The 24944-nt window shown below is 39.7% G+C and overlaps 2 protein-coding genes across 5 annotated transcripts in view; one reads left to right on the plus strand and one right to left on the minus strand.

Annotated features, from left to right (window-relative positions):
* Nucleotides 1-24944, plus strand: part of LOC143904226 (uncharacterized) — a 470020-nt gene that overhangs the window by 280345 nt on the left and 164731 nt on the right. For both annotated transcript variants that reach the window (XM_077418674.1, XM_077418675.1), the window contains one exon: nucleotides 13863-14003. In XM_077418674.1, the coding sequence (XP_077274800.1) occupies nucleotides 13924-14003 (80 nt within the window). In that variant the 5' untranslated portion in view covers nucleotides 13863-13923. The remainder of the gene's footprint in view (nucleotides 1-13862; nucleotides 14004-24944) is intronic.
* The window catches only part of Vn (membrane-bound neuregulin protein vein), a 320017-nt gene that overhangs the window by 254281 nt on the left and 40792 nt on the right, over nucleotides 1-24944 (minus strand). The gene's annotated exons all lie outside the window — the stretch shown is intronic.

Below are 24944 nucleotides of genomic sequence, written 5' to 3' on the forward strand. Positions count from 1 at the left end.
CTTATCTCGACAGTCACGAGACTGAATTGCATGTTACGCGAATATTTTTAGACAAAATCGCATATTTTTAGATGATATCTATATTCGTGTAATAGCAATCTGTAATAAAAATTAACAAGAAAATAAAAGACAAAAAATTGAGAAAGTTGCAAAATAGGTTGTTATAAAATTACAATTTCTCCTATAATGGCGAAATAATGTTACAATAATTAAACACATTGCACTATGCAAATCTACTTAGCGAATCAATCGTTTGGCTTAAAGTTTTAGCGTTAATAAATTAATGATAATACCAGATAATAACCGATAAACATATTTATATTAATGCACAATATTATCTGTTCATTGTGGCCTTTTTTTTTTTTAAATATTTCCAAGGTGCGACGATTACATCAAGATTAGACAATATACAAGATACTTAGAACTGGCGCTTAGCTGCTTTTTCCTCGTCAATTTGGCACGACAACGAGCTATTGGCGAGCTCGTTGAAAACCGAGCTTCCTCTTCGTGGAAATTGAAGATCGACGTTGCGCATTTCGCGGTGACACATCGTCCGATGCCGGACGCGCGGTCGTACACATATACGCATTCCGTAATCTGACCCAAATCTCGAACGAGTACGCGAAGAATCCGCTTGTACTGTCGCAGATGTCGGTCTCATCTGGCAAGTGAAGCGCAACGGAGGGCGCCAGTCGAGAGATCGCCGTCGCGATTCGCGCGCGATGACTCGCGTAAACGATCTTGCCGTAAACGCGCGAGTGTATTACGCGCACAAAAACGCCGATGCGTAAATTGAGATTTTAAAAATAATATAGACTATCTATATACTATTCAAATATAACATTATCGATTGTAATATCGCAATCAACAATTTTAGTGTATATTATTCATTTCAACATTATAAAATATATATTTTACGCGTTCTCTTCTTGTTCATAATTTATTTTAAAAAAGTAATGTTTTAAAATATATTTCTCTACAAATGAAAAATAATGCAATCTTTTCACGAATCTTCTTCAAAACAAAGTTTCTAAACTTGCTCTTTTTCCACCTATAAATTCTCATTTGCAATTGCTCGCAGTTGCTATATTAAAAACATGTTACGTGCGAATTGCTCGCACAGGCGGCACGTAATTAAATATATTTTAGTCGGCCCTAATATTAACGGAATAAATCAACGGGCTCCTGATAAGCACGTACCCCTCGTAGTGGTGCGGAGGGGGGGGGTGATAAAAACTTCAGTCAGTCATAAATCAATCCCGGGGCGCGATTTACTTTGCTGGCGGCGCGCCAGCCGAACGACGAACGGAATCCTGAGGCCAAACGATTTCTTCATCCCTCTTTCATATACCTGCCGACAGAATCTTTTATCCGGCACTTCGTCATAAGGCTCACCGCCGGGAAATCCGGATAAGGCGCATGATCATCGTCGGAATAATCGATTAGTATCGCGACAGCCGACGCCACGTGTAAGTCGACGACGGACGCGAAATACGGCATTCCCTTAAGGACTTAAATTCAGTATCTTGAGAACGACGCCGTCAACGTCATTCTGAAATTTACGGATGATGTTTCGTAAATAACGTCGCATATACTTTTAGCGAGCTCAGTTTTCGATGCTTTACTATATTATCCAATAAAATTGGCTAAAATTGGCAGAAAGTATCGAAAATAAAAAGATATCTTTTTAGCAAAAATTATATAATTTTAAACGCGCTATCAATTAACGAAACAATTCTTGCACCAAATAGTTTTCGATATTATAGTATCGAGCAAGAATATCTTTCATGATTGATTTTGACTAATAAATTGAATACTAGTAAATAAAAAAAAACATGTCAACTTCATTCTCGTTCGATCTACGAGCTTACTAGTTTTATCGAGATCGACGAAATGATTAGTGAACATTTCTTACGAATGTCAGTAAAATAAAAGCTTACTGCATTCCGCAAATTCATATTGCTTCTCGGATCCTTAAACGCTCTGGTCATGCTGATTACACTAATTTTTATGATGCGCTTTGCATTTACTCACGGATATCGCTATCGCGGGTGAATATTCATCCCCTGAGCCATTACAGCACATTTGCATTAACACCGCTGCTAATTACCCCTCGCACGCGTGGCGTTATTAAAATTGCCGCAATTACCACGGGCGTTCGTAAAAATGGCGCGTTCCCTGCCGGATAAAGCATCATCCAAGACAGTATTTCAGGATTAAGCGCGAGACAGTCGCCGCGAGCAACAAAAGCGCGGCCGCGACAGAAGAGATATCGCGTTTAATAGTATCTCTCCACCACCAAAGCCACCGCCCGAGTCCCTGAGAGGCTCAATAAAAAAATATCACTCGGAGCTACTCACCCCTCGCCGATATCGATCGGCCTCGGAATTAGCCGCATATATATCAAGAGAGGAAAAGAGAAAGAGAGAGAGAGAGAGAGAGAGAGAGAGAGAGAGAGAGAGAGAGAAAGAAAGAGTGGAGGGTTGTAACTAGATATGTGGCACTCATTAGTCGCTATATTTATAGGCCTGCGAGCTCTCCGTGAAAAGACGATCCGAAGTACGATAAAAAAAGTAATAATTAAAAATGTTAGTAAAAGGACGAATCACAAAATTAAATCTAAGAAATATTTAATCAAGCGTAATCGACAAACGTCATCTAACAAAAATATAAGTCAATTTAAATCTTATCGATTTCCAGCACGGAAGCGAGGTGTTTCATCATACTTGACAACGGTATCGGCCTAACAGCGGCTGATAAACGACGTGAAAAAGGTAGGTTCCGCTTTAAGGGCGGCAAGGAATCGCCCGCGGCACCGGGCCAGTGAGAGCACGATGGAATGGTTGCCTTTTGCTCGTGTCTCGAGAACGCAACTGGGTCGACGACAAGGGAAAAAGGATGGAGAAGGAAAACGTATTATTGTACAAGAAAATACCAAAAAGAAAATATTACATAACTGCTAATAACATAGAAGAGAAAAATTCTTCAATTTCAGATTAAATTAAATATTATTATAACTGTAATAATTATACTAGAATAATAATTATCATTATGATTGTAATAATTGTGTATAATTATTACAATTGTAATAATAAGTATAAAAAAAAATTGAGAAATTATTTTAGATATATAAGATACCTATCACTTATAAAAAAGAACAGAAAGAAATCAAAAGATATTAGTAGCCAGCGATTAAAACTTTAAAATGTTACAAATCTAAAAATCTAATACATCAATTTAGTAACAAAGCCATGCGATCCAAGCCTATACCATGTTGAAATAAATATAAATATTATAATTTAATCAACGTTAAATATGACATGTTCATATATTTAAAGCCTTTAATAATTAATTAAGCATCATTGCACGAAAATAAATATTGTATTATAACCACTGAAAGAAAGAGAGACAAAGAGAAGAAACAATGCCTCTAATTCAAGTTATCTTTTGTAAAAACACTTTAATGAAAACATTTAAAAAAATACGCCTCATTTTTTTTATGATACGGTCTATAGTCAATTATTTTTAGCGTAAATACACAAAAATATATTTAAAGAAACTTCATGCATCGCAAAAAAATTGCAACGTGCCATTAAACGAATCGCCATAATCTAACTCACAACTCTACTTGTTTATTCAAAACGCTCGAGCGCAAAGTTTTATATAATACGCCTACAAACATTCCGCGCACACAAATTCGCTGCAAGCGCGTCACGTGTAAAAAAAAGTACACCACTTTGGCGCATCTATCATAAAAAACTTACGGAAACACCTGAGCTCACCGAAAATGGAGTAAACAGAATAATAGAGCTTATGGGTAACACGTATGTCGATCACCGTGGAGAATGTTGCGTCGAAAAGACTCCACTTTGGCGATATTCACGTTAACGCCGATAAATTATCGACTCTTCGCGAAACAGAAATCGACGTCCGGTCGGAGAATTAATCTCGTTTTCCTGGAAAAACGTGAGCGAGAGCCACGATAATAGGAATGACGGTCGACCCACTTTACTTCAATGGCCGCGCGCCACGCTCGTACTTAATATCGGCGATAAATAAGCATTACGTCGCCGTACTCTTTACGGGAAGGCGCAATCGGCGCGACGCGCGTCGGCCGGCCTTCGTCAGCTTTAAGGTACGTTACCGTCGAAACGGTTGTCGCATGCCATCGCCACGGAGAATTACCCCCTTGCATTATTTTTCCTTCCTTCTTACTTAACGGAGAATGACACAAAGACTCTGAGAATTACGATTTATCATGGGAGATCACACGGATAGTTCGATAAAATATTGATAACGAAAGAAATAAGAGCAGCTGTTGCATAGTATATTATCCATCTTATAAAAAAAATTATCGCGTCCTACTTATAAGATCAACTTTTCATGAAAAAATGCAAACTTCTATCGTGTTACATTTTTTTATGGAACTGTATTCAAAAGCGATCATTGATTATTATTTTATATCCTTCTTTCGTACTCATCTTCTTAAAACGGGAACTAAATAACAAGATATATTTATTCTAAAGCGGATGTTGCAAACTGATATAAGGATATTAAATTTATCGAAACTTGAAACTGTCATTTCTTTATTAAGTATATAAATTGGTTTGGTAATAGAGTTTTCATGTAGCATCAAAATAGATATTTTATAATTATCAAACTCTTGTAAATATCGAAAATATCGTAAGTATTTAAAATTCATATAAATATAAGGTATATATATTTTTGGTTGCAAATAGTTGTTATTTTATAGCACTTAAACAGTGACAATATTTCGTCAACAGATTTCGTGTCTCCCCGGATCGATCTTGAAGTCGGCACGGATTTCCTTTCACAAAGTGCAGTTCCGAATAATGTATATCATTTATCTCGCCTGTAATAATACGAATTTGCTCTATCGCGCGACATATTATCCGTTACGCGATACACTGCGATAAACAACCATCGCTCACTACATAAATTGTACCCGATTACAGCTTCTACAACGTAACTCTTCGACGTCAAGTGTGTTTCAGCGTCAGCAAACACTAACTGCTCGTAACGTCGTGAATGCGAAAACCATCTATGGAAGACTAAAAATGCATTAGCGGATTTAAACTGTAAAATATAGACTAAAAAGTTCAATAGAAATATGATTTAGTGAATATACATATATTTTTATTTTATACATATGTTGATTGGTAATATATTCTTTTATAGATTTCTAGAAAAGATGTAATGTTTGTGAAGACTATGTATTTTCTAAGAGTAGATAAAAAAAGGTAAAAAGAGATAAAAAATATAAATTTAAAAAAATATCTAGTTAATTTCTTTTTCTGTTTCTTTCATATTTTTATACAACATATTATTACGATAAATTCTTGTTTATCTACAGTAGTAATACATCGCGTAGATGAAGGGTGAAGGCTGTGGAATAAATTTTATTTGTATATAAAGGACAGGCCTCGCGAACTTATACGTGTAATAAATTACATATGAATAGTTGCGTCGTCAACATGAATAATTTTACCTGGAGATTATTAACGTCGATAAAAAATTATCTAAAATATAATGCACGAAATGTGCGACGCAAGTGGCGGAAGCATATCAAGTATTGCAGTGTTTAACACAATCGTTGATCGCCACATGACGTGCCGGCTCGTCATAAGTTTATTCTTTCTGTCGTGCTGCGAAGCGATTTAAACCGCTTTAGACGAGTTACCCTTCGCCGAATCGCGCATTCATTCCTGATGTGTTTTGCGAAATGCGAGAAAAAGCAAAGACTATTCTACTGATAAACGGGTTAAGCTATCGCTTAGCGCAAATTATCTCTTGAAGTTATAACTATCTTTTTCAAAATATATGTATTCCATTTAGTTATGCGTTACATCTCAAATACAATGCTTTAAAGTTTACAATTATACTTTTAATTACATTTTTACACATTTATCATCTCTTTATTATAAATTATTTCAATTATTATTATCCGCAAAGTAAAATGTTAATTAAAAAAAAAACCGGCATAAAAGATGTATAATTGTCATTCAAACTATGTAAAGCATCTAAATGATGTTGAGTTTAAGCTGCTGAAAAGAAAAACGAATTACTCTTTGTCGAAGGGCACCGTACTTTCGCAACTTTAGATAGAAATCTACTTTAGATCGTCGACAACGAAACTCCCGACTGGTAACTATCCAACGTTTCTGGTGAACTCTTTAAGAGTCACTCGTACCTTTATTTCGCGCGCGATTAAGGATACTCCGCTAACTTTTAACAATCATCCAGACTGCTTCTTTCCCGGGTTTTAAGAACTCATACAAACGTCGAACGAGCGCTTCCGGAAGTACGCCTCATCGAGGAGTCCGACTTCACTCGGGGATCTTTCACGGTATGACAGAAAAGCGCGCGAGACAGTTAGATCAAGAGCGAGACGTAAACTACTTCGTAATCCGTACTTTTCTCCTTTTCTTACGGTGCAACAAAAGCAAGTATACGTACCTTTCACAACAAAATATGAAGCATCTAAAAGGAATATAATGAAAGTTAACAAAGTACATCAGATCAAAAGTTAGCACGACTCCGTAAGGATTTCTTAAAAGCAAGAGGAAGGTTTTGAGTCAAAATACTATGAAAATAATATATTCATTTATTTAAAGCGTCTATTCGACAGATACTCTTTTTATATCACTATAGACACCACAGACGCGCGCTTCGCGCGCGCTATTTAGCTTTAACATTATGCTATTACTATTACACTATTAACTTCTCGATACACATAACTGTCAAAAATACGATGACAGCTGCAAATGAAGTAAACACAGCGAGAGAACCGAGTATAATTTTGATCGTAATTGGCATCGCGGAAAAACGGCAACAATAAACTTCGAGATAATGCGAGTATCGACTTAAACATGCCTTTTTTTAGAAAGGGATATGTTTTAATCTCACAATCAGTAGATCGCAATCAAAATATGTTGAAACAAATCCGAGGACAATTCTTTAATTTCTGACATTTCAAAATATACGAAATACAGGTATCCCTCATTTTAAACTATTCTATATAACTTATTTAAAGCTTATTAAAATAGAAAAGCTTTCGCGCTTACTTCTGTTAAATAATAAAGCCTATTTATTTAAATCTCAAGAAGTAAGAATAATTTCGTTGTTTATTCGAATTACCGGGTTTAAAAGTCGCTTTTTCCAAAAAGTATTTTATCTTCTTACATATAGGTATGTATAAATCTAAAAATGTTTCATGTCTCGGCTCTTTTGTTCAAAAATGAATTCGAGTTTGTCTACGAACCTTTGTAATTGAAAATATTACAATTTTAAAGTGTTCTAATTGTTTAGTGGACCTACAATCTTACGGTAAAACTAGATAACGATAAATAAAAAGGGAATTAAGAGAATTAAGAGAACAAGAATGATACTATTGTATCCAGCAAGATTCTAGCAAAATCATCGGCTATCTCGCCGGATGTTCTGTGAGATGGACACGGTGTGGACGACATGACGATCTGATTATCACGAATGAGCAATGACGAATGCACTCACACGACGATACCACCCACAATCAGATGCAGACAACGTTCGCCTGCGTTTTCGGTAGACGACTAACTGTTACAAATTCCAGAATTTTGTTATCTCCTTTTTATCCTGGTATTCCTTCTATCCGTATTTATAAAATCAGCATGATTCGTTACCATTTCTTGCATTGCATTACGTTATGTTAATATTTCATATTTGCGTGTAATGTATAAAACTTTATTTATACATTGAATACTACTTCATATCTCTAAATATATATGCTTGAGCCTAAATATCTCATTTTTACGGGCATCGTATAAAGCGCGGCTCTTTTCTGATGCCTGCGTCTTATCCGCAGCGTGCGGAAGCAATAGCGAACGCATTTTACACAAGAAAACTACGATATCTTCGTGCTGAGGCCGTACCGGACGCAATTTAGCAAATATGCAGAAGATGCAGAAGACCGCGCGGGTATCACGCGCGAGCACGAGCTGTGGGCCCAGGGTCCATAAAACGTGACGGACCCCACCCGACGCATGGGCTCGATCGTGCGTATCCTGGGCATTATTGCGATCGTCGTGGCACGTCGGACACGACGCTCGCAGACTCTTCCTCTCGCACCCCCGGCGATGTTCTTCTTGTCGATCGCACTTGTCTCGTCGGTGTGAATTCACACGGCTAATACGCGAATACGGCGTGCCGATATACATCCGCGCTTCCCATTAATCGACTACGACCGAGTCGTGATTTAAAAAGATTTTACAGAGAGAATTGAGAACTCTTTTTAATACTGTCGCCGTCACAAAGTTTCGTTCGAAGGGAGTAAAAAGAGTCTGACGTAGACATGTAATCTTATTTAAAAATCATTATATCTAATGCATGTATTCCATCAGTATATACATCATTTGTGCGCGTGTAATACACGCGACCTGCCATAATTATCAGATATGTCATTCTCGACGGTGCGAATAAAAAGTTAACGCCGCAAAAATTACAAGCTGAGGTCATTTGCGTCGTGTAAATGTGGTTTAAAAAGCTTGCATAAACGATATGTTTTTACCTTCACGACCTACATGGCAACTATAAGAAGCGTTTACTTCCGATAAGAAAATTAACATTCAGTCTCCTTCATTCTTTATAATAGTTTGTATATATATATATAATTGCAAATAAAGTTTAATCACATATTATTTTGTTAATTTTGGATTAAAAATGGTAAAATTGTTAATTAAAAGCAAGTTAACTGAATATACAAAATCTTACTCGATAAACAAATTCCTTAAGGAAATCTGAATCAATTTATCTTCAATGAAAATTTGATTTATACAAAACGTAATTACAAAGTTTAACACTAGAACTTTTAAGATATTAGAAATTAAATTTAGCCGTATAAATTGGATTAAAACGGCTTTTCTCTCCATGATTAGTTTATTAAATGGACTTTAACAGACTTTCAATTCGTAGCATAATTAACAAGACAGTTCCAAACAAATGCTTGCCGAGGAAAAATCAATTCCAAAGTTATCAAAGAATCTATAATTGAAAAGAAATATATTGGCTGTTGAAACATTTAAATTAGCCTTACGTGTCTCTTTAATACACATTTCGGTGGAGATCCCCCGTTCCACGCTCCTTCTGTTTTTGAAAGAACAGCTTTATCACATTATACATTTATCACACGTGCAAACGAGTTAAATAACGTCGTAATTTCAATAGCGCGAAATGCGCCACGCGCGCATTACCGTCAGTATACGACACAGACAAACGGGCAAACGCGTAGAGACCTGCAAACACATTCCTTTACAATGCGGCACGTGACCGATCCTTCAATCTGGTACTGCTTTTACCCTTTTCATTAAATCCTCTCGTTATACGCCCTCCAGCCGTGCGCGCAAACATCGATGCATATAAAAGTGAGCGAGCCGGCGCGCGGTGGTCGTAACCACATTTAATTAAAAGCGCTCGTTACCGCCGCCGCTCGTATATCGCCGCGGATCCATCGCCAGTTAATGTGCCCGCTCGAAAAAAAAAAAAAAAAAAAAAAAAAAAAAAAACAGACTTCTCGGTCTGTCAAATCGCGATTTTCGCAGTGAAATTATGCAGTCGTCAGCCGTGCGTCAACGCGCGTATTCTCCCTCGCTTCATCCCCCGACGATAAAAGTGTGATGAACAAACGTAGCGTGCGCAAACCGTTTCATATTCGGACACGAATATAATTACCGTGAAACGGTTGCTGATTGGGATCGGCCGGCGTTGATAATTCACTCTGGTTTTTGGGTACTCCGTCACAGTTGCAGATTTTTTGGAGATTTTTCGACCGCGTTACTACTCCACTTTCCGAGCGATATTGTGAAACAAATATTTGCGGTTAAATAAGGCAGTCAAAAATCCCGAAAAGCGCATCGGCTTTCATGCGAGCGTCATCACATGCACAACTGTTATATTCTTCTTAATATTTATTCGCATTGCGAGTCCTAAATAGTGCCGAGTAGATATAATTTCTCAATATGTCTCGATAATATTTAACAATCGGCGAATGGCGGATTCGGTTTTGTGATAATTCCGACTTGTCTCGTCTAATTCTACCGTAGCAACATAAAAATTCCTAAACGTGAATACGTTGAACATGTAAATAGAATTGAATGATCTACTTTTTTTTAAGTTATGAGCGCCATTTCGGTAGGCGTCCTCCGAAAAGCGGATTTCGCATAAAATCGCAACAACAATTGAAATGTCCGGGCACGTTGGCAGGACAAAAGCATTTTTTTTAATGCGGCGCTCGAGAGCCGCATAGCTTTACCGAAAGCTCGCGTACTATGGGGGTGATCCGAGCTTGCGCGCGCGGTATAGCCAGGCCCGAAAGCACGGTCGGCGTAACCGTATAGATGCCATTATTTATCCATTCTCCGGTCACGGCGAATCCCACGGGATAACCGACATATACGCGCCGTAATCGCGACGATGCCACATTCTGCCTGCGACACGTATTAGGTGCGTTCGTGCGCCACGAAGCGAAAGAATCAACCTTTTCAATCGCACGGAATAAAGCGGGAAAAGCTCTTCTCTAATAGGTAATTTCTTTCATGTTTGCTATGTATATCTATAGCGATGTACGTATGTAGGTATCCTTTATGACGCACTAGAACTAGGAATGAATATAGCCAGTTTCTTCCTTTCTTCATTATTATTGTTACCTTCGCAATTGTAATGAACCGAAATAAAAAAAAATCAGGTAGCTATATTTCAGTCGTTGAGTGTGTCACTACGACATAATGTGGATAAAATGATGGAAGTTGAAGTACCAAGAAATGAGACTAAACACAGAATTCTTCGATATTTTGAAGAAAAAAAAGGAAAAAAAATTGCACACGCTGTTGTGTCTTTTCAAATTTTCAATCTTTTAGTCTCTTTCTTCTTGAATGTGGCGAAATTCCGCGTAACTCGGGAATAAAATTGGTAGGTGAGCCATATTCTTGTTAGAACCGGTCGATTGACATGCGTACCACACGCAACGTACCACGAATCGAATAACCACATTCTAAAGCCAGCTGATGTCCGGAGTGACGCCAGAGACGCGAAAGGAGTCGATGACGTTAGATGATCCGCGTGCACACATGGGAAAGACAGTGTCACCTTCTCCCCGGATCTTTCTTATCTCCTGTCATACCCGGGCACGCATGAATCAGCGTCAGGTCGCGTCCGGCCTAATGGGACAATGGGCAGTGTTGTACGAACATAATCGGCGGGAGCCTGGATGACATACGAGAGAGAGAAAGAGAGAGAGAGAGAGAGAGAGAGAGAGAGAGAGAGAGAGAGAGAGAGAGAGAGAGAGAGAGAGAGAAGCGCGTAATCTGACACCGGATGACAAGCGTATCGAGGAGTCACAACAATCGGCGTGAGAGAAATGGACTTGAGAATGAATCCGTGCGACGTGGGTGATCGGCGGCGATCGAGAGGGTACGTTGTCAGTGTCGTGACGCGATCATCTGGCACCTCGACGATGAAGTCACCACCATCGTGGCGCCACGCCTACCTCCATCTTGAAGATTCCACGGTGATTTAAACGCCGCGACTTTTCTTTCTCGTCGCGCCCAACGCGGGACGTTCGCGGATTCAGCAATTCCCTCTTTTAAAATAATATGGTTGTATTAGTAGCAAAATTAATATATATAATCTTCAAATTCAATATAATTTAGAAACTTTCTCAAGATTTAGAGACTTTGCAGAACTATCTATAATAAGATATTAGAAAAGTAAATATTTGAAAATTATTTTCACGTTTTTAATTAAATGCGTTTTAATAGCACGAATTGTGCGTTCATTTTACTTATTCTTAACACATTTTACTCATATTTCGCACGTCAAATTTTGAAACACACAGAAATACATAGAGATTTGTTACAATATGGAAAATGTTACATTGGTAAGAGGGACGCGAGATATCTCGTGCAGAGCGTCAGACGGACGACACGGAGGGGAACGCGCGTCAGATAACTCGGCTATAAATACGAAGGGGTTAAAGGCACGTCCGCTGAAATGGAGAACCTCTCGGCGCTACCGAGAAGTCAAGAACGCCTAGATGAAACGCCAGTGATTACGCGATGAATGAATAATCAGGGACCGATATCTTATCTCGTACCAAAGACGTAGAAAGGGGGAGGGGGGCAGGTAACCGGAAGGTAGGGAATTCACGTGGCTGTCAACGATCTTGCGGGCGTTTTACACCTCGCCGCAACGACGGTCAGGGTCGACGCACATATATCGGTGGTCGCAGAAGAGGCACGGCCGGAGAGAGTCCCGAGTCCCGAATCAGTTTTCGGTACGCGGTTGTGCTGAAGCCCATATCAACATGTCGTGTCGCCGAAATTGCTGGTAGTCCAATTTCACAGAGTTTACTCCGCGGCATACGTATATACGCACACACCCGGTATATTAACCCATCAACCTTAAGCCTGTTGTTAACACGTAACTGTTAACGCGTCGAGGTGGGTCTAACGCTATGAGCATTACGACAGTGTCTTTGAATGCGTAATTTTTTTCTTATTACTCTACAAGAGTCACAAAATTTCTCGTAGGTACTTCTTTTCAATTAAATTTGTATTGAAATGATTTGGACGCGAGCTTTATTTGCGAAAGTTTTATAAACGTTGGTGACCACGTGTACACTATGTATACACTGTACACTACTAATTTACATCTAAAACGTTCTGTAAAAACATCTACTTGAATTAATAACACGCTTTCTTACTTGCATTAATATTATAAACAAAAAAATGGGAAACATTAACCATTTACTGTATCTTATTGATACGTAAAAAAATTTCTTTGGAATGCTGAATTAAATATTAATAATTTTAAGGACTTACTGTCAATTGTATAGCAATCGCAACATTTGCTATTTTAAACGACTGTTTATAAGAATATAAAGAAATTGACATTTTAATATCGTTATTTTATAACGAAAATACAATTTTAAGTCCTGTTATTAAAAGGACCAGGAAAATATGATGCGACCAAAGATTTAAAAAAAGAGAAATTGCGAAATATCGGGGGTAATTTTGACTGCGAAGCGTTAAAGTTTATCGCGTATAAAACAGCAGTGGAAGGAACAATGGAATGAAGCAACGTTTTTGCGTGCAGATGAAACGTCAAAATTCGACGTATCACCCACGTCAGAAAGCGGCACGGCAGATATTGATTTTACAAGAGTTTAATTGCGTTCCCTTGTCGGACTAATCTTATCCGACTGGCGTCAATTAAAAAGACGTCTAACGGTATTTTCCCGATATATGCGGATTAATCGACTTTTCGCCGGAGTCCACTGACCAGTTAACGCTTTGACTACCGGATTATATGAAATATCTCAGACTTCCTGTATTTTCCTTCATCTACGAACCACTTTTGACCAGTTTAAAGCAGAATATATTTCACCTTAAAAAGCGCATTAAAGCGGCAAAAGTCGTTGAGTTGTAAGCAATTGAAAGTCTAGGTATTTTCACGACCTAAAGGATGCGAACGGATAAAATGCTTTTAACTCTTCTATTCCATTGTATTCCGTGAAGAATTTACTTTCACAGAATTTAGCTTGAATATTTTAATTATGTATAATTAATTACCAATTATTGATAGAATTATGAGTTATAAAAAAAGATGATGCACTACAATACGTGAAAGTAAATAACGTAATGAAAGTCAAATATAGAAACTGTATAAGCAAGCGCGTTTCAATGCAGTCATTATTTAAACGACAAGAAGATAAAATTTCCAATATTCTCTCATATTCTCAGTATATCTCTAATATTTCCCTTATATTCTCACAAATATATCGCATTATTGATCGCATATCTGATTCGCAGATGAATGACCCGACGCAGCGCTGAGGAATAATATCTTCAACGAGACCGGTGAGGAAATGAGATGTCACGAGCCATTAGAGCGCAGAAATCCACGGAAGGTTTATCGCAGATGGACTGCTATTATGGAATAATCATCGACGGGTAAGTCAAGAATTCGTTCGGCGGCAAAAGCGTCGCGGAAACCAGTCGGAGAAAGTAGTCGCGGGGAAGGGGGGGGCGATAGAGAGAAAAGGAGCGCGGGTCGGAGGAAAAGAAAACAACTCCCGTGCCCTCGTCCGCGTGTTCTCTCTCGGCGATGTGCAGCGGGGAATTATTGGCGCAAGATCGATTTAATTGATACGGGTTCCGCTTCTAATAGCTTGACTACGATTAGGTGGAATAGATTGTGTCTAGCGCGCGGACACGCGGCCAGATTAGTCCCTCTATCCTGCGTACACTCTCATCCGGGCGCCTCGAATGAGAATGGCGGCGCATACACCGGCAATTTGTGCAGCGCGAAAGTGGGATCACCTAATCTAGTTACTAGTTCTGCCACGAAGCGATATAAATCTGCATGCACCGGGTGTCCCCGCCGTATCGCCGGCTGTAATTCGCGTTTGTAATTAAGCTGGTTTGGAGCTGGAAACAAACAACTATCTGATTATCTTTCTTTTAAATTATTTGGATAAGTAAGAGCTGTGGAGAGTATAAAAACATGCAACAATTTGAGTTTTCCTTTAATTTACGAAAAGTACCTCAAAACTTTTGGCATTTTTATGGTTTTACTGATCAATGCATTAAAGTAGGTACACTCGAAGAAATCAATCCTAAAGTCCTAGCTTTAATGTATAAAATTTATTAAATTTATTAAAAGAGAAATTAAAAATCAACTTGTTATAATAAAAAAAGAATAACTAATTTTTCTTTAATTAATTATAAAGAAAGATAAATTTAGTAAACGAGAATTCGATCAAATACTAAAATGAACTTAAATGGCTCCATTTTATTTAACCGCATCCAATCTATATTGTGACTGTTATTGTATTCACTAAATTGATTTATAGAGTAATTTAATTGCTTAAATAACTTATTTACGCTTATCGGCAAGCAAGCATGCGTTACGGAGTAAAATGCGATAACGGCGTGTCTGGCAGCGATACCTTCACCGCGCTCTTTTTGCAATCCAAACTTTTAACTTTTACCGTCCTTTCATCGGCTGATGCTGTATCTGTGTATATGTATAAGTTATCCCGAACATCGCGCCGGGGAGGAGTGACTTAAAAAAAAAATTTTAAACGAGAGCAATTTTGAAGCGTGATGAAGCCGTCACTATCAGGCGTTATTATTACGCCCCCGCACTGTTCTTGGTCACAGAGAATCCTCTAAAATTTCTATAATTCAAGAGACGCTCCAGCATTCGCATAGAAGATAAAATAAAGAATATATGTTACGAGACACACGAGGATCATTTTTTTAAGTCACGGTACTTCCCGCGGAAAATAAAAACAGTAAAGGAAACGAAATCCACGTTAACAAAACGTGCTCCGCGAGATTCGTGGAATAAAAGGTTATAAAGGCGCATTATGAGATAAGAAAGAGAAAAAGAAGTAAATTTATTGTACTCTGGAAGGAGTTCCATGGGACAAAAAATAAAACGCGCAACAGAAATGGATGTCTACAAACTACAAATACAATAAAGTAAAAATACTCAGAATGTAATGATGTTATAATCAGAATGTTATAATGTAAAAATCAATGTGCGGTAAATGTATCAGTTTATTTTGGATATTGATCGTTATATAGTTTCTCAAATTATAATATACGTATTAAGCTAAAAATCCGATAATGTTTAGATCAATTAAAATGGACACAATGTATATCTGTCAGAACAGATTTCAAATAAACTTCTATGTGTGTCAAATATTCTAACGAAAACAAGTTATTGTCTGACGTGATTTACTGTCACTTGATGAAAAGTTTTACATTTTCAAGAGAAAAAGATTTTACTTAATTAACATTTACGTTGTAACAAACGTTTACAAAAATGTGCAAATACGCAAACGAACTACAATAAAATGCAATAATATAAATTATGTTTGTTAAAAATAATGGACATGCGATATTTCTGTCTTCTCTTCTTAATCAAATGATAGAACTTGCACCAACCACATTAAACTCACATCATATTCAGACAAACGAACTTGCGGGGAATGCAGAAGATATGTTACGGACAAGCCCGGACAACGAGAGGGGTAAAGCTTTAGCGTGGAGAAAGACATGGAGAGAATTCGAACTCGGTGGAGAATACGGAGAGAGGGTGCGGAAGAAGGGAGAGAGAGAGACACATGGAAGCCGAGAAAGGCGAAAGGTTGAAAGGAGAGAAGAAGAAAGAGAGAGAGAGAAGATCGACGAGGCCTTGGCGAACGCCGTGCCGGCCGCCGCGCCGGCCCAAGTAGAATATGACAATTATTTCTGGCCACTGGGTACATGGCGCTTGGCGGCTCTCCTTTGCCCCGTACTCATATGCATGCCCGTCATGCTTAAGTAAACCGAGTTTATTCTAAGCCCCGGGTACAGTGCCCTAGAATACTCCATTCGATGGTCAGGTTACCTACCGGCGCAGCGCGTCGTGGCGCGGCGTGGCGTGGCGCGGCGTGCGTGCGTGCGTGCGGCACGACGCACGATCGGGAACACGAACACGCCAGCGCGCCACACCGCACCAGCATTGCACGCCGCCACACTCGCATGAAATCTAAACAGTGGGAAAACCGATCGAAGCCGCGAAAGGGGATAGAAGGCGCCGATATGCTCACAGGGATTGAACTGCCATAATCATCCGCGATCGAGTCCAATTTTCGCGTTACTGATGCAAGTAATGTTTCTGATAAAAAATCTTGGCTTTGATCAGAATAATTGCGATACCGTGATTTTCAAAGTAGCACGTACCAGTGACCGCTGTTCCTAAAGACTTTATGATATCTGTTAAATAAATCAGAGAAAAGAGAGATTCCATTATTATTTTTTACGATTGCGTATAACTCACATAATTAGATTTGTTGTTATAAGGATTTTGACGAATCAAACTTTATAAATCTGAAATTAATAATTTTTAAGATAATTACAAGTGTGACTTTTATTTCAAGAAAAAATTAACTTAAAATTAAGTTCAGTTATTTAAAGTTGGTGATATGGATATATTGCATATTCCATTCGGTTTTCGATAAGAAAATATCCTAAATTTGCCAAAAAAGTCTTGAAGAATCCGTGTTTCAATCTGAGATTACAACTTTTGGGATAATAGTCATCATTCGTCATGTATAAAACAAAGTTTTGAAGAGTACGTTTTGATATTAATGTCCCAAAATCCCAAATTATATAATATTCATGAAAGTAATTCTAAACACACTCTATGAAATCCCTGACAAGTCGCAAGCTGACACGTTGAAGTATATATATAGAAGCGAGGAGGGTTTGAAACTGGAAGGACGATAATGCACAAACGACGAAGACGCACGCGCAAGTCTCTCTGGCTTATTTGCGCGCCTTCGCGTCGAAGATAGACCCAGAAAGTTGCAGTGTCATTCGCTTAACTGCGTGAACTATGATAAGGAGAAATAATTTCAAGTTGAAGTTCTGGTTGTAGGAAGGTGTTGCGAATCGACGTGGCTGGCGCCAGGAATTCGCACCATCATTCCTCTATTCGCGCTCGGTATACCGCTCGATCGCGATCGAGAGGTCGTGGAAAAGTCCGCCGAACGGCGATAAATCAATTTCGCGCTCGCCGAAAAGGTACGGCGCGCTGGAGAATTTTCATTAGGCATCGTCGAGTGACAATTTTCCAGACATTTCGCATACATTCGCTCGAGGAGTGCCCTTCGATGCAATTATCATAGTTCACCTTCCGAAAATTAATCGATTCCGTTGCACGTCTCGTGCCGCCCGCCGCGCCGGTTTTTTTATTTTTTTTATTTTTTTATTTTTTTTTATTTTGTGACGTTTCGCTGTATGAGGGGCGCAGGAATGAAACTGGAGTGACGGTGTAAAAATTGCTGACAAGAGAATACACGGTCTCACACGCCTGGCAAGAAAACATTTGCGCTCGCGGTTTCTTCATTTTCACAAATACACGTGACACGTTGCAGAGTTGCTTGAAATAAGAGGGACCTGAATATATTTTTAGTCTTTCTAGAACGAACTGTTCTGCAAGATTTTTTATGAAATTTATTTTATTAAATTTTTAAAACACTTTAAACTTGCGACATAAAACATGATTACTGGTTATTGCATCTATGCAAATTAAAAAGATTGAGTTTATTTGACGTCGCTAAAGTGCAGAATGCACACTTTGCCCGCGGTAACTTAGGACAAAAGTCTGATTGGTCTTTTCGCGTAACATTTAAATCTTAAAATCAAATAGTTTGGATTTCTCACAAGATATTTTCTAAAAACTTTTTTATGAGTCTAAAAATAAAATTTATCAAATGCTGAACTCAACTTAAACTCTTACTTTCAACTCCGTAATTATGTCACATTCAAATTTTTACGAAAAAAAAAAGATTCGCCTCTACGTCTAATGCAACATACGCTTTCAAATTAACAAAACGACACACCATACGGTCGCGGTAGTGCCTTTCACGGCTCAACGATCCACCTGTACGCGACAATCGGAGCGTGCTGTCATTGGAATCCGAAGAATGGCAAACGTAAGTTACGCCGCGGCGTCGATACGCGAGTATGTTTGTACATGTGTGCGTACGGCTTACACGCTAACCGCCACCGCGATTCCTATACGGCGTTTCATTATTGTTAATAAAAAAAAACCTGCTGGTAGGTCTGTCATCTACATCTAAAAATCTAAATAGAGACACAGAAAAGATACGTGCTCGGCAAATATGATATATTCGTGTATATCGCATAGTTGCATCGGCAATCAGCGCGAATCCCTTACGACGATAAAGGTATAATAACGCGGAAGGGGATATAAATATACCATATAAAATCGAATACGGACCGGCGGAGCGCCGATGCATCGTCGTCGTCGTCGTTGTCGTCGTAAGGCGCGCGCGCTCGAGCTGTAATTATTGCGTCTCCGGCGTATCATTAAAGCTGCCCGTAAATCTTGGGGCGATCATCTAGATCGCGCGCACGCGAGACCGGCGTGCACTGACACTAAGCAAATAAACATTGGTAATGAAGAGAAAGAGGAGGGAAAGAGAGAGAGAGAGAGAGAAAAAGAGAGCGTCATTGGGAACGTCGTTCCTGAGAGAGTGGCGTGATTATCCTTGGATAAACGCGAACTTCTACGTGCGCTTGTGCGGCGCCGGATATCCGCCCCGATCCGCGAATACCTACGGGAGAGTGGGCTGATATTTAATATACGTCGTCGCTTTAATGAGAATCGCGCTCGGCTTTACCTAATGATTTTCGACGGTTTGGGCGCTGTCCTCGCGTCGTAGCGTGAGAATCTCTTTCGATAAGAAATATAATTAAAGTGAAAAAATACACACATGCACGCGGTCAGACACCCCAATTAAGATTATTTTAATTAGAACAAGTACGATAAACTAGTGATTACTAAAGAAATATCTTTTTACCAGATGTAGAAGATTTGCCAGTATCCTGCAAAATTGATATTACAACAACGTGGGAAGAGTACGAAATTAAATTTGTTAGATCTATCAATTTAGAAATTCGAACGTTCAACACCTCTCGTTAATTCGATATTAAATTTCGGCATTCCTAGACGCGCCCGTATATCCATCGATCATCGGCATCGACAACTCGAGACTCTCGCTCGGGGAAGGCTAATTCCGCGCGGCAGATAATTGATATCGCGCAGCGGCGGCGGCGGCGACGACGGGCGGTTGTGGAGCGACGGCGCTCTCATGAGACCGCATTCCTCGCATAACCTTTTATCAACCGTGAGGACTCGACGGGCCACAGCCCCTCTTACCTCGCACCTTTTACCGCGCACGCGGATATCTCGCGCATTCTGTACGTGTATATTATCTTACTTTCGTGCACAACCCAATAAGGTGCCTATCCCGCGCCGCGCGCGCAGTCCACGAACGCCTAGTGCCGGCTAATAATACTGAACGCGCCCGCGGTTTCACGGTGGGACACGCCACCTCTCTCCCACGTATACACACACACACACATACACACACGAGCAAGTACACGCACGCGCGCACACAATCGGTGTCTCCACTGTCTCCTCACTCTCTCCTCGTGTGTCTCCTCCTTTAACCCTTTAGCGGTCAATGCTGTGTACGCATGATCGGCATGATGAAAGTGAGACCCTACGTTTCTATCGATCCGCGAATTCGCATCGCACTTTTTATTCATTGTCTCACCGTATCGTGATTACATTTTCCGTCATTGAGCTCAGTAAGATAATAACTATGTCGCGATAATTAATGTCTCGAATATTTTCATCCGAAATATCATCGCGCTCATCGCATTTCGGTCAACAATTTCGAACGTAAACGAAGCAAAGCGTCGTTAAAAACTGATTGTCGTTAATAAATTCATTACATCGCGGCCGTTGGAACACGATGCATCATATCACGTTATACGCGATCGTATTTTCATAGCGCGGCGTGTTTCAAAATCAAACCTGGCTATTATTATCGTCGTTGTTCTCGCCATTAATCGATCTATGCATTTCACGAGGTATACTTCATAATAAAAACAGTTTTTACTTTATGACACAATCGGCGGAAAATGCGAGGGGCATGTAGGTACATTACACGTTATTTACTTTATTCAATTCGTTAACAAGAATTTTCTGAAATCGTAACTCTCGCGTTTACAATTTGCAAAATAAAACGACATATGTTTCGTAGTTTTATTCGTGCGCACATCGCAAGATATATTTTTACATTTTTATATTCAAAAATTTAATCTAATACCCCAATTTATAACATGTAGATAAATATCGATGGGATTTTCTGTATAAATCTTCTAACAATTCCTTCATCGATGATTTATAATTTCATATCAACGCGTTTGTCACCCTATATTAGCATCTACATTCTACTCGATCGCCGTGTACGTGCATCCCGGTTGTTGCATACGACACCTCAATCCCCCATCTACTGCGATCGTACGATATGCAACGTGTCCCGAAGATTATCACCTTGCTCGACAATCCTCCTAGCGGCGTTCAAGGATTTACGCGAGGCATGGCCCCGTTTCATCCAGCGGTTCCGGCTCTAGTCTTACTCGCCGCGGCCGGGCACGGAGTGCTCTCGATCGGCAGCAGATTCCGCGATACGGTCCGCGCGAAACGACGCAGAAAATACAATCCCGAGTGTGCGAGAGGAAATCTCTCTCGCACGGCGCGCCGCGCCGCGGCGCGCCGCGCCGATTTGCTCTCGCATTCCCCGCGTCGGATCGTGGCAAATCGCGCGGGACTATATGCTCGCCTAATCCGCCGATATCTTCGTCAAACGAGCGAATAATTTCGCGGAGCGCGGCGTTCTCACGCACGCTCCCGCGACCGATGCAATTCCACGCGCGACTGACGCCGTCCTGTCTACTTTCCTAAGTACATTTGCGATACTATAGAAATGTTTTTGATACTCAATGGCACCGCATTCCAGTTTAACGATACTTCAGGTAGCACGTAAGGCATAGTCGGGAGGTGTTAACACGCATTATACAGACGTTGCGTAAAAATATTAAAAATTTTTCATCGATGGCTCTGGAGCACATCCCGTGCGTTTTCATAATATTCGAGTATATTACTTGACTATATCGCATCTTCATTTAATTCGCCTATGACTTACTTTTCATTATTTTTCATTTTGACTTCCGCTAATTTAGTGCCGCGCGGCCGATCCCTTGCATTTTATTGATTTTTATTGAATTATTGTGACAAATTTCTTTCTGTTCTCGTTTTATCGGTGTAACATATTTTCCCGATTATCACCCGCGAGTATCAGCCGCCAAGCGTCGAATTTGCAAAAGAGATATCGAGTATCCGACACGGAGTGAATAACAGCGCGAATGCCCCATTAAATTTAAGCACCTCTAATTACGAAGTCGGCTGATCAAAATATGTCGAGCAAAATGCAGACCCCGGACGTGCGCAACGCCGCAATTTGCATTCGCGTACGTGGCAGGATGGCTCCATATTAAATAAACGCACGGTACTCTGTGCGTACGCGCGAGCAAACAGCGCCTTTGATTGCGGACAAGCACGTGGAAACGCGCCCGCGGCGAGTTCCCGCCAAGCCGATACAATAATCGATCAGGCCGAAATTAACGAAGGCGATGTCCGGTCCTCGCAAGTGGGCTCCCGTCGATCCAAATCAACGAGCGATCCACATTTTTCAATTGCCCCGAATAGGTCAAAATTCCGCGAAATGCACCTATAGGCATATCGCGCGGAAAGAAAACTTTTTAGTTGCCATCTGTGCAACTTCTCAAAATCTAAATTTTCTGAATTGAGATCGTCAGAATTATCGATAACATGCGACAAAGTACTTTTTCAACATCCTGTCTCTTAAAAAAAAAAAAAAAAAAAAAAAATGTATGTATAATATTTTTCCGTAATGTCATTCCATGTGCAATTTTTACCAGTTTTCGTCGGTGACATTTTCGTTTGTCGAATCGTCAACGATCCATCGTTATGAACCACAAGCGGCGTGCCGCGCCGTGACATTTCGTTTCTGCTGCATGGAGGATGACGCGGACGCGCCGCACCGCGCCGGCGGCGATGGCAAGAGATCTTGCATTCCGGGCACACGCACTCGAAATTTGAATACCTACGTAAAGTGGATTCACCGCGGGCCCTCGACTCACCTCTGCCGGCTGTGACTAAGCCACACGCGAAAAGAATACCGAGGGAAACCGCTTCTTTCGGTGGAGGAGAGAGAAAGAGAAAGTGGATGAAAAGAGAGATGGATGCGGGCAAAGGGGAGAAAGGGGATATTATATGGAAGGCACATGAAAATGTTGATTGTGAGAGAGAGACAGATCTCCAGTGCGATGCCTTCTCTATGTCCCCCCTCCTCTCCCTCTCTTTCACTCTCTCTCTCTTTTCCACTTTTCCCTTTTTTCACAAAATCAGCATTAATATTCGTCAGGATTACAAAAACAATGCCACCCACCGACACCTCTGACCTGTTGAGCCGCGGTCGTCAAACGGATTATGGCGGATTACAAATTTATAATTGAATCTCCATGCGAAAGAGACCGCGCCGCCACTGTCGCCGTTATATACAAGCATGGGATCCACCTACGCGTCTCGCACGAGGATATATTCTCAAGAACTTGATTTCGCGGAGTTATCAAGAGCAACGAATTTGTCCTCCGACCAACTCGAATTTGGTAACATTAGGTAACACTTTGACTGTAAAAAATGCGGACCTAGTATTCGTAACGGAATGTCTATGTATATCCTAAAATTCTGGGAGAGAGTTATACACCATATTCAGACGTAATTGATCTAGAATTGAACTGGTTTTTTCAGGTTGTACGCTCGAATTTGAAGAACCTTTTACTTTCGCTATGTCTGTTAATTAATAAATAAGTTCATTTATTTTTTCTTTTTCTTCTTTCTCTCTTTCTATTTCGCTCGCTCGCCTTCTTGAATATATTTAGTCATTTATTTTTAATTTCCTGAATGCTCAATATCCATTTCAAGTGGTAACAATTTTTAATTTCTACTTACATCTTTATTGTTACCTATGTGTGATCCTACAGTCTTTTATTTTTCAGTCGTAAAAAGATCTTACATAAATGTTCCTCGTTTGATTATTCCGACACTTGATATTACACGGTGTCAACGTCGCAGGATAAATTCGCATGCAGTAATGATCGACAGGCCATTGTATCTGCAGAATGTTTTATCGCGTCATAAAGTAATAATAACATTGTTGTAAATTCACGCGATTACGTAAGCGCCGAGCCCAAAGAAGTTGCAGCGGTAATTATTTCGTTCCTAGCTTTTGCTGGGAAAAAGAAGGCTTGGCTGGGTCAAGGTTGGCGTTTACAGATCACCGTGTATACCAGACGGACCGCACCTATGTACTCTATCGCGGTAATCGGTATTATGTTGCCGATCGAAGCGGATTGTTGATCGTTTTCCTGTGTTAAACTTTCTATGGATTAAGTATACCGACTCCATTTATCGAAACTAAATTAGTTCTATAAATAATACATAAAACTTATCGTAAGTTTTCATCTCATTTCATAATCTCTTATGCTATTTATACAGGTAATCACACACATACACACACGTGCGCGCGCGCTCGTTCACACAGAGAGAGAATTGATATAATTAAAAAAATAAATATCCACACTCTCTTATAAATTCCAATATATGTTTTTAACATAATATCTATAGTGTCTATACCTACGTAAATTTCAAGAATTATTCAATAGCATTGGTGAAGCATTAAAGAGAAAGTTAAAATAGTTATTGTCAATTTCTTTTTCTACTGTGCATTTATGTAAATTTCAAAGGCTAAAGATAACTTCGATTTAAATTTTAATTGATAGTACAAGCAAAATGAGGAACTGAAAATAGAGTCGTATACACATTCGCATAATTTTGATGATAAATTCTTTAATATATATGAAGATGACTTCACACATTTAAAAAAAAATGTTCAAGGTTTGATCTTCAATTTTTAAATAAAAATATTTTTGTTGCCTATTAATGAAACTGAAATGTCAACTTTGGTGACGGAAAGGAAAGGAAAGCCTTTCGTTTTCGCCAATCGCATATACGCATATACAATTCTGTCGTTGCTTTGACATTTCGATTACGGGAAAATTAATTCCCAGATTGATCAAAATCGTCAAAATTAAGTTGGATTCCCGGAAAGACGATTATGGGGTATCTTATATTGTTTGCATTGCGATTCACCGGATAATTGGCGAAGCGTGGTTGAAAATTATAGCCGGCCCGGCGGGCTCTATATGGAGAAACGAATTAAAGCGATTCATCAGCCGCGACTCAAACCGTGAAAGCACGTAGTTGATCAAAGCCGAGGTACCACTCGCTTACCTTATGCCACCCCGTTTCAACGGGGCAAGTAACCGGAGCCCATCTTGAGTAGCGTGAATACTGGCCTCCGGCGGAGCTGCGCT

Source organism: Temnothorax americanus, unplaced genomic scaffold (assembly GCF_048541705.1).
Source record: "Temnothorax americanus isolate GAGA-0224 unplaced genomic scaffold, ASM4854170v1 Scaffold5, whole genome shotgun sequence".
In the NCBI taxonomy this organism is placed as follows: Eukaryota; Metazoa; Arthropoda; class Insecta; order Hymenoptera; family Formicidae; genus Temnothorax; species Temnothorax americanus.